General features: G+C 31.7%; 1 protein-coding gene across 1 annotated transcript; it reads left to right on the top strand.

The window, feature by feature from the left end:
• Positions 1-1,151: 1,151 nt before the first annotated feature.
• On the top strand, positions 1,152-10,431 carry LOC127698448 (zinc finger protein 14-like). Its single transcript, XM_052201901.1, has 2 exons — positions 1,152-1,245; positions 6,872-10,431. The coding sequence occupies exon 2, from the start codon at positions 7,026-7,028 to the stop codon at positions 10,260-10,262; it is 3,237 nt and encodes a 1,078-aa protein (XP_052057861.1). The 5' UTR covers positions 1,152-1,245; positions 6,872-7,025; the 3' UTR covers positions 10,263-10,431.
• The last annotated feature ends 778 nt before the right edge of the window (positions 10,432-11,209 follow it).

Below are 11,209 nucleotides of genomic sequence, written 5' to 3'. Positions count from 1 at the left end.
AGTATAATGAAAAGAAAATATAAGCAGGAATATAGATATACTGTTCCCAGATATAAGGTATACACATATTAATTTATAAAACAAATGTAATAACCAGCAATTTTACTATAAGATCAATTCTACATTATTATTACTTCACAGACATGACAGAGGTACTCTACAAGTGCATTTCGTACCGTATTTTCTTGAAGAATTAGTTGTTTGTTTGTCAAGTATTTTTATTTGTTGATGATATTGAGCATTGGTTTTTATCCTTATCATTTTCCTTGAGGTTTGGTACTTTTTACAATGTGCATTACATTGTGTTACATTAAAACAGTGGATGTATAATTTACTGCATGCTAGACAAGTTGGATCTTAAACATAAATTTATATTTAGCAATTTATTGAGTTTATCGCCACCATTATAGTGGTTGTTAGGCAACAGAATATACGAGATAGACCCAAAATGCAGGCATTTTCAGAAGGTCTGTGGTATAGAATTACAACATGACAAATCAAATAAAATTTGAGGGTGGGGCCTAAAATCATCCGGGACTTTATCACCCCTTGTCCTTTAAACCAGTCCTTCATAAGGTGTTTGGATTCATCTTCTAATGTTGAAATTATCATTTCAAAATCAGGACTAAGGAATATAATGTGTTGTTGTCATCTGCATAATAATACAATGAGATCTATTTGATTGGCCAAGTTATACAAATGTTAAACAAGAGTGTTCCAAGAACTCTTTTACTTAATATACAGACGATGTTTTATCATAATTATCTACCTGATTTTAGAGAAAAGTTAATTTAAAGTCATAGAATCGATTAAGCTGCAAGTGCACTGTTTTTGCAGCTTACTAATATTTATTTCTTATTTTTTTACAAATTAAGCTCATCGCGCATATCCATCTTTTGTCTTTTTATGCTTGAAATGCTTTTTTATTTAGAAGCTTTCTGTAAATAATGTTTTTTCAAGGTATCTTTCTTATGAATGTTTAATACATCCGGTCTTTATTTGCCTCAAAGTAATTTTTACTATTTGTTCCGATACATTTTAGATGAGACCGATTCTAATTCAAGTAGGTGTTGTTGATGTGCTCCTATACACAGGAGGAATATACAGAAAGAAGATGTTTGAGGCATATAATTTTGTCGTTACCCCTTTCCAGAAAGTCCCCTGTAAACTGACCCAGATATTTTGGTATTTTGGGATAGAGATTAGTTACTGTCTTCTATAGACCTGAGACATAATCTATTGATTGTAAGTCAATCACTTCAGACCACTTCACAGTATATTCTGACTCTACATATGTAAATCATAAGAAATTACCAATTTTCATACCTTTTATTAACCTTACATTGTATCTCAAATACGAAATTATTAAAAGTTTTAATAATTTCGTATTTGAGATACAATGTAAGGTTCATTAGAAGGAATTTGGACTATACACTTTTACAGTACAAAAAAAGTAGTTTACAAACCCAAAATTTACTCTGATTACAGACAAACCGGAGCAGTAAGGAACTAGATGAGACAATTTTAAATGCATAATTTTGATGTTTTAGCAAATGAAATATTTACCTGGATTTTGAGATTCCTTTATGTCGATCCTGCAAAATTTAATTTGTGAAAGCGAGACATGGCGATCCTAGATTCCATTGTCGACGTCAGTAGCATCAACATTTAAGTTCAGTCTGTAGTTAAAGTTTTTTTTAGACATCAATAACTTTGTCAAAGTTATTTTTAGACATCAATAACTTTGTCACACCTACATGGAATTTTATGAAATTTGGACAGAAGCTTGTTTATGACCAAAATACAGTACCCAGATCTAGAGCAAAATATTGAAAAGATTTATTTTCATTTTTCTGTATTCTTAGACTACTAATAAGTTGCCTTAGTTTTTTTTCAGTTGACATTCAGACTTAGTCTGAGGTTAAAGTTTTTCAGTCATCAACAACTTTGTCAAACCTTCATGTAATTTTATGAAATTTGAACAGAAGCTTTTTTTATATGACCAAAAGACAGTATCCAGAGCGAAATTTTGAAAACTCTTGTTTTCATTTTTACCATATTTTACCGATAAATGGACTTAAATTTTTTTTACAGTTATACACACTGAAATATAGTTCCCTATGATTCTCATGTCTGTGTACATATGCACATATGAACTGTGAAAAATTTGGGTTATATATTTTTATAGCTGTTCATCCAAGTATATATGTCTTTAAGGTTTGTCATTGTGCAGGCTACTTTTGTCATTTTGATTAGACAAGAGTAATGATACAATATCAGTATGATTGACACCTGTCATGACCACTAAACAATCAGAGACAAGGTGGGGCCTTAATCACAAGGCTCCACCTCCTTAAATGCCAATCATATTGACCATATCACTAATCAACCTCTGACAGTCTTACATAATTAAAGAGACCCTTCTAAATCTCAATACACAAATACTTGACCTCATAATTGAATACACAAATGTATATGTCAGAAGTTTGATATATATATAGAAATGATAGATTTATTCATTAGCTATTACTTTTGATCTACACTACAAAATGGGATTCTGTAAATTATGTCTGAAATATAAATAAGATCTTTTTTTTTTTCAAAAGAAAAGACAAAATATGAAATCTGAATAATTTATAAAAAAAGGTAAGGTCCATTGTCACTTTTACCTTTCTTCAGTTATGTCCCTTTATAACTATATGATATGCAAGTGGGGGCATCATCTGTGTCCACATGTGGACACTATCCACATTTTTTTTTTAGTTAATTCCCCATCAAATGTCTGTTAACAATTTTAGTCATTTGAATACAAGAAGTGTATTTTTGCAATTAAAAATGAATCCCCATTTCAATAAAAAAAAATTATTTGTTTATTTTGAAAAAGTACATTTTCAATGCCCTTTTCTGGAAAATGTTAAATTATAAATTGAATTGAAATTCACTCTACAACTTTTGATTTTCAGTGTCATATAATGATAATTGTTTTCAAAATCAATAAGCAATTATTAGAGGAGAAAAATAGTAATCCTATTTTTCAACTTACAAAATACTGCATAACAACCTTTTTAGGTTATTTTGTTTTGAGACAATAAAGTTTTGAGCTTCCAGTCTATCTGTTTGTTCCCATGTCCTACAAGGATAATTGATAAACTTTATTAGAATAATCTTTGTATTGTCATTTCTTATATTTCAAAAGATAAAGCGTAAAAGGTGAAACATGAAACTGGGAACATAATTTGGTTCAGATATAATCTGCCATTTAAACGAAATTGTTGTGTAGATTAAGGAACTCACTATCAGCGATTCACATTAGCTCTTTTTATCTACTGAAAAAGTTCTTATCCTTCTAAAGACCTGCAAGTAATGCAATTGTCAGCAATAGTGGTATATTAATGTTTTTTTTGTACACTCCATACCTAAATATGATTTGAAATTATTCAAACTACTCTCCCGGTCTTTCCATGAGTGATTTCCATCACTTTGATTTAGTTGGGTGCCAAATATAACTGGAGAGCATGATTCATATTTCAAAATCACTTGGTCTCCTCCGGTACTCGAATCTGGGACCTCTGTGTTACAAGGCAGTGCTCTAACCGTCTGAGCTAAAGAAGTACATGTACTTTCCTAGCTCAACCGCTTAAGGCTGTCTAAGTATCTACTGCATATACCAATGGAAGCAATCCGCCACACATCAATAACTGAACAGAAGCTTGTTTATGACCAAAATACAGTATTTTACTGATAAATGGACTATTACAGTTAACATTTACAGACAGTCTGGAATTAATTTTTTTTGACATGATGAATTTGTAAACCTTCATGGATTGTTATGAAACTTGGGCAGAAGCTAATCTTCAAGACCAAGAAAAAGCATCTAAAGAAAAAGTTTGATTTTTATGCCCCCGCCGTAGCGGAGGGGGCATTAAGTTTTACCCTTGTCCGTCTGTACGTATGTACGTACGTACGTCCGTCCGTACGTCCCGAAATTGGTTTCCGTTCTCTAACTTGAGTTTGCCTCAACCAAATGCTATGAAACTTATACACAATGCTTATTACCACAAAACACAGATCAAGTTTGAATTTTGGTGGCGTCACTTTAACCGATCTAGGGTTATGCCCCTTTATAAAAGGAAATATTGCAAAATTTTTAGTTTCCGTTCTCTAACTTAAGTTTGCCTCAACCAAATGTTATGAAACTTTTACACAATGCTTATTACCACAAAACACAGATCAAGTTTGAATTTTGGTGGTGTCACTTTAATGGATCTAGAGTTATGCCCCTCTATAAAAGGAAAAATTGCAAAATTTTTATTTTCTTCTAAATATCAAGTTTATATAATATATTTTTAAAATTGGAGTTATCTTCCTTTGACCATGATTATAGTTGAATCAACTACAATCAATGCTTTATACAATGCAATGTTTAATTTTGACTTCCACTGATAAAACACAGATCAAGTTGAATTTGTGTAGTGTCACTTTAACCATTATTGAGTTATGCCCCTTTATAAATAGAAAGATTGCAAAATTTTTTAGTTTCCATTCTGTAACTGAAGTTTTCCCCAGCCAAACATTATGAAACCTATACACAATATTCATTACCACAAAACTCAGTAAGGATCAAGTACAATTTTTTTGTTTCAGTTCTCTAACTTGAGTTTGCCTCAACCAAATGTTATGAAACTTATACACAATGCTTATTACTACATAATAAAGATTAAGTACGAAATTAGGTGGCAACACTTTTACCATTCTAGAGTTATGTCCCTTTATAAACATAAAAATTGCTGAATTTTTTAGTTTGTCTCAACCAAATGTTGTAAAACTTATACACAACGTTCTAGAGTTATGCGTGTTTACAAATAGAAAAATTGCTGAATTTTTAGTTTCTGTTCTCTACTTAAGTTAGCCTCAACCAAATGTTATGAGACTTACACACAATGCTTATTACCACAAAACTCAGATCAAGTTCAAATTTGGGTAGCGTCACTCTTACCGTTCTTCAGTTATGTCCCTTTATAACTATATGATATGCAACTGGGGCATCATCTGTGTCCACATGTGGACACTATCCACATTTATTTTTTTAAATTCTGTATTTTACTGATAAATGGACTCACTTTTTAAGTCAACATTACGCTTTTACACAGACAGCATCAAATTGCAGGCAAGACATGGAACCCCTTACAAATTTTTTCCAAACCTGCAGAAGATATATATGAGTGAAATATACAAGCACCTGAAATTCATTTGATAAAAAAATTGATATGGTCCCACCATCTAGTAAGCAAGTAGAATAATACTTTATTTCAAGAGGGTAGTACAGTTAGCAACAATGAAACTTGTATTCCTTGAGGCCCTCATGCAATAATTCTGAGAAAAAAAAATGAATATATCTTGAACGGTATCTCGAATGTTGTACAAAACAACTATAATATACATTTTGTGAATTTAGATATTTCAATGATTTCCTTGCTTATACATTGATTATGATGTATACTTTTCTTTCAATATATCAATAATTTCCACATTATTTATTCTAGATAGTATATTAAAGAATTCCATAATATGGTGCCTGTATGATGGAAAGTTTTTGTTGTAAAAGTTTAATGGACATTCAACAAATAATTTTCCTTTAATTGACAATCTTAAAGAATATTTGTAAAAATAGCACATGTGGTAAAATTTCACTAAATATTGAGGTGCATTATTATTCATACTCTCAACAAGCTTAAACATTAAAACATTTACACAGTTTAAATCATATATTGTTGTGCAGATATATCTACTGTCCATGTTAATCAAATTACATCTCACTTCAATAATTACATATCAAACATTTTCCCCAAACTTAATTTATTTGAGCCAGTAGTTTCAGAGGAGAAGATTTTTGTAAAAGTTTGACATATGACTAACGCCAAGTGTTGAGAAAAGCTCACTTGGCTTGTGCATATAATGTTTTATATTCATTATGTAACAAAAGCACTTATATCACATATAAATGTATACATTAGGAAAAACTGCAGTTAATTTATTCTTTAAGGCCTCACTGTGACTTTGAGATGAAAAACAGCAATAAAAGTGCTGTTCCTTTGCTTTTGGTGTTTTCTGCTGTTCACATATTGATTTTGTGTCATGGATGAATACCTCATATCCTTTCTTTTTTATTAAAGAAGAATACTAGAGGTTATAGTGGTGCATAATAACTGGTGCATTAGCTATTTAAAGGTTCCATTGAGTTGGATAAATCACACATATTGGATGTTTTGTTTTGGATAACAAGACATATTGGTGGTTCTATTTAGGCCCTTTTTTGGTTTTGATGCTCTTCCCAAAATTTTGGTGTGGATCATTTTGATGATAGTTTATATAGAAATGTGTGCTATGCTAATGCACAGTGCACTGAAATTTGATTCATACTTTTGATTCAATGAAATTTATTAAGACCATGGTTGAAATCAGAGTGAACCTGAAAAAAACTGAATAACTTAATAACTGCAAAGCAACATTCTTTATCAGGTAATGATTTAACTATTTGTTTTTGTACAAAATATGATAAATGAAATTGCACACAGAAATGTTTATTGTATTTCAATGAGTTAAAGAACCTAATAGAGGGCAACATACAGTCTTTAACAAATGGACAGGTGTCTATACATCATTTTGTACATTATATGTCGACCTCTAAATCACCTTGAGTTTATAAGAATTGTAAGAAAATGGACAGAAAGTATCTAAAATCTGCCATTTAAAACCCAATTTGCAAAACAACAAAAAAAAACATGACGATATGTGTTACATATGATAGTAGAATAGGAAACCCATGCATGAAAATTGAACATATAAATATTTAAAAGTCATATATTTTCAGGAAAAAAGAAAAGAGAAATGAAAAGACCAAAGTCCATCAAACAGACTGATTACCTTGAGTTAGTAATTTGGAGATGACGGTATAAGGATGTTAATCCTAGATATTAATTGCAACTTTTAATGAAACATATTGAGACAAAATAACTGTTACCGTAATGGAAAATAAAACAGACATAATACAAGGGACTTCTAAAGAAATTCTTCCCTGTAATGAAAATATAGGCAAAGGAACACCTAGGCAGAATAATGGTGACATAAAATATAAAGAAAAAAAGGGTTTTAACACAATAGACGGGGAAAGTGAAAAGGACCTTTGTATATCAAGTGATGATTATACAAAAACCATTAAAAATGTCAAAGACTTGGATTTTGTAGATGAAACAAAAACAGGAAACAAAGAACACATTGTTTTAGAAAATGAGCCTCAACCATTTCTAGTAGGCAAAACAGATGAGAAAATATGTATGTATATACAGAAAAATTTGGCGGCAGAAGGTATAAGTACTGAAGAGTGTTCAAGCCTCAAGCAGGAAGATAAATCATTCCATTGTAATCTATGTAACAAAAAATGCAGGAGTATGGAGACCCTTAATAAACATGGGAAAATACACACAGCAGGAAAAAGCTATAGCTGTAGCCTGTGTGGAGAAATTTTTTCAATGAATTATCTTCTTAAAGATCACATGATAACCCACAATGGAAAGTGTGACTGTGTTGTATGTGGTAAGAGTTTTAATCAACAAATCAAATTGAAAAGGCACATGTCAATACACAAAAGGAATAAATCTCACATTTGTAATATGTGTAATAAAGAATTTAGCGACAAGCGGAGTAAAGAACGGCACATGAGTATCTCATGTCCAAAGCTTCCAAAGAATAATAGTGTTGTTCAGCATTTCAAGACACACAAGGGTGGTTGGCCATATGCATATTTGTTTAAGAAAGGTAATGAAAATAAGACAAAACAGTTTATAGATAAAGATTTTCAACTACACACAACTGATCAAACATTTTGTACCTCAATCAAAGATGTAGATATGGTAATCAAAGATTCAGAAAATACTTGTTCAGCTCAGTCTGATGAAGAAATGCATTCTGAAGATTGGCAGGTTGTTGGATTTACAACACATGACTCAGAAATGATAAATGATAATACAGTTTATGATCATTTTAAGCTGAAAGACATGAAAATGCACAACAAAGAATCAGATCTTCTAGTGCAGACCAATGAAGAAATGTATACAAGGAAACCAGAACCAGTATCTTCTGTGAGCACAGAAGATGAAACAGTTGCAAAAGATTTTATATCTGGTAATAAAATGAAAATCATAGAAACATATGATAAGGAATCAGCCTCTTCTATTCCAACAAAAAGAGATACAAAGATAAATAACAAAACTTTCACACCTGAATGTAGAACAGAGGGTATGGATAGCAAAGATCCATCCTGTCCTAATGAAATGATTAACCAAGCTGAAAAGGAAATAAAAATGCATTCTGGAAAAGAAGACTCTTCATCAGGGAATGATATAGAACATATGAATGATGATCCAATATCTAAACCCTCATTAAGGAAAACCAAAGAAGCACAAAATAAGAATTCAACATCTCTTTGTCATACAACCAATGAAGAATTGACTGCTTCATTTCCTGGAAATACACAAATGACAAACAATGTAAATAAACCATATGTTTGCCATTTGTGTAGTGAAGAATTTCCTCGACGTGATTCACTTACAGTACATATCAAATCACATTCAGGTCAGAAACCTTTCTTATGTTCAACTTGTGGTAAAACATGTATTTCAAATCATAATTTGCAAGTTCACATATTATCACATACTGATGAAAAACCATACAAATGTAGCACATGTGCTAAAGGATTTAAAGCAAACAGTAGTTTCAAAGTTCACATTCAACAACACTCAGGAGAAACACCATTCTTATGTATTACCTGTGGTGAAAGTTTTTCTTACCGCAGGCATCTACAGGAACATATGACTGAACATACTGGAACAAAGCCTCACAACTGTGCTACATGTGGCAAGGGCTTTATTGAAAATTGCGAGTTACAAGCCCACATGAAAATGCACTCAGGTGAGAGACCATACACTTGCAATACATGTGGTGCAGCATTTGGAAATAAACGTAATTTTGATAGACACATGAGAACACACTCAAATGGGATGAAATATACTTGTAATGTTTGTGACAAACAGTTTTCAAGGATTGGTGTATTTGAGAGACACATGAGGAACCATACAGATTTACTTGGTGATACAACATCTGATTATCTTGAGCTGAAAGACATGAAAGCACATAACAAAGAATCAGATCTTCTAGTACAGACCACTGAAGAAGTGCATACAAATGAACAAGAACCAGTTTCTTCTGTGAAGAAAATAGAAGAAACAGTTGCAAAGGATTTTCAATCTGAATTTATAAAGAAGAAATTTATAAAAATAAATAATAAAGATTCAACCTCTCCTATTCAAACAAAGAGAAATACAAAAATATATAAAAAAATTGTCACAGCTAACTATAATAAAGAATATCTCAATAAAGATCCAACATCTAATTCATCAATAAAGAAAACAAAAGAAGCACAAAATAAGGAGTCAACATCTCCATATCATGCAACAAATAAAGAATTGCATGCTCAATTTCCTGGAAATAAAGAGAGCCAAAGATCTTCAAACAATGTAAATAAACCATATGTTTGTCATTTGTGTAGTAAAGGATTTTCACGAACTGATACACTTAGAGTTCATATCAAATCACATTCAGGTCAGAAACCTTTCTTATGTTCCACTTGTGGTAAAACATTTTTCTCAAATCAGCATTTGGAAGTTCATTTGTTATCACATACTGATGAAAAACCTTTCAAATGTAGCACATGTGGTAAAGGATTCAAAGCAAGCAATAGGTTGAAAGTTCACATGCGACAACACTCAGGTGAAACACCATACTTATGCATTACTTGTGGTGAAAGTTTTTCTTACCGCAGACATCTACAGGAACATATGACTGAACATACAGGAACAAAGCCTCACAACTGTGCTACATGTGGCAAAGGCTTTATTGAAAATTGTGAATTACAAGCCCACATGAGAACGCACTCGGGTGAGAGACCGCACTCATGCACCATATGTGGTGCAGCATTTGCAGATAAGCGTAATCTTAATAGGCACATTAGAAGACACACAGATGGGATGAAGTATACCTGTAATATTTGTGGCAAAAAGGTATCAAGAATTGATGCATTAAACAGACACATGAGAAACCATACAGATTTACGTGAGAAATCTCACCTGTGTCAGTTATGTGGTAAAGGATTTTACATGAATCAACACCTAATCAATCATATGAAAACCCATAATGGAAGAAGTTGAAAAAATAACACTTAGACGAAAAAAAAAAAAATGGTTTAACATAGTATTATCAAATTTTTATAACATTAATCAACTCATACATGGAAGGCATAACCTCAAGTAAAATTTACTATTTTGTAGATATATTCAACTGTTTTAATCAATCTTTCTAAATAAAAAATAAATAGTTCACCTGACTTAAATTGCTATTTGAACATTTGCCTTCAGTTTTTTCTTTATCTCTAATATGTTATGTAAATTAATTATGTGGGGTATACATCAATGAGGCAATATTTTAAGTCACAAAAACCTTATTGTGGACCAAATGAAACTTTTCCACAGATTCATCTCCTATTGTTCAATCTATTTAAACTTTTGTCAGTTCTATTTTCCCAATGAATAAATACAATAGCTTTTGTTCTCTGTGTAGTTTTTTCACTGGGACCTTTAAATTTCTGTAATAGTTATACACCGAGGGAAAGGTGTGTCTGGATAAGAAACCCCGTCGGCCGGGTCCGGAGGGGTTTCTTATCCAGACACGCCGTATCCCGAGGTGTATAACTAACTTACACCCCATTCTAAACCCTATGTTTGTTAACATTGATTATTAAATGAAAAAAAAAAAAAAAAACGATAGCATATTTATTGACAATATAAAACCATGATTTATAAGAATATTTTTTTATTGCATGAAACCCCACTAGTAACCTTTCTTTGGCTATCTTCGTTCAAACTTTGACAAGTGAGTATCTTTTACAAATATCAAAGTTGCTGTTTTGCATATTCCCGTTAAATCCATGTGCTAATATGGATCAGCAGGTCAAGGTTGACTGTTTCGTGTATTCTTATTACAAACAAAAAATACATCATGCTCCTGGTATACAGTTGTCAAATTATATGGACGGGTATAAGACGGACGGCATTTTGTGGCAAGCGTTGGATTTGGTAGAAGAGACTAAAGATAAAGG

The sequence above is a fragment of the Mytilus californianus genome, unplaced genomic scaffold, assembly GCF_021869535.1.
Source record: "Mytilus californianus isolate M0D057914Y unplaced genomic scaffold, xbMytCali1.0.p SCAF_4, whole genome shotgun sequence".
Lineage (NCBI taxonomy): Eukaryota > Metazoa > Mollusca > Bivalvia > Mytilida > Mytilidae > Mytilus > Mytilus californianus.
The sequence above is the reverse complement of the archived record's forward strand: the minus strand, read 5'-3'. Positions and strand labels throughout refer to the sequence as shown.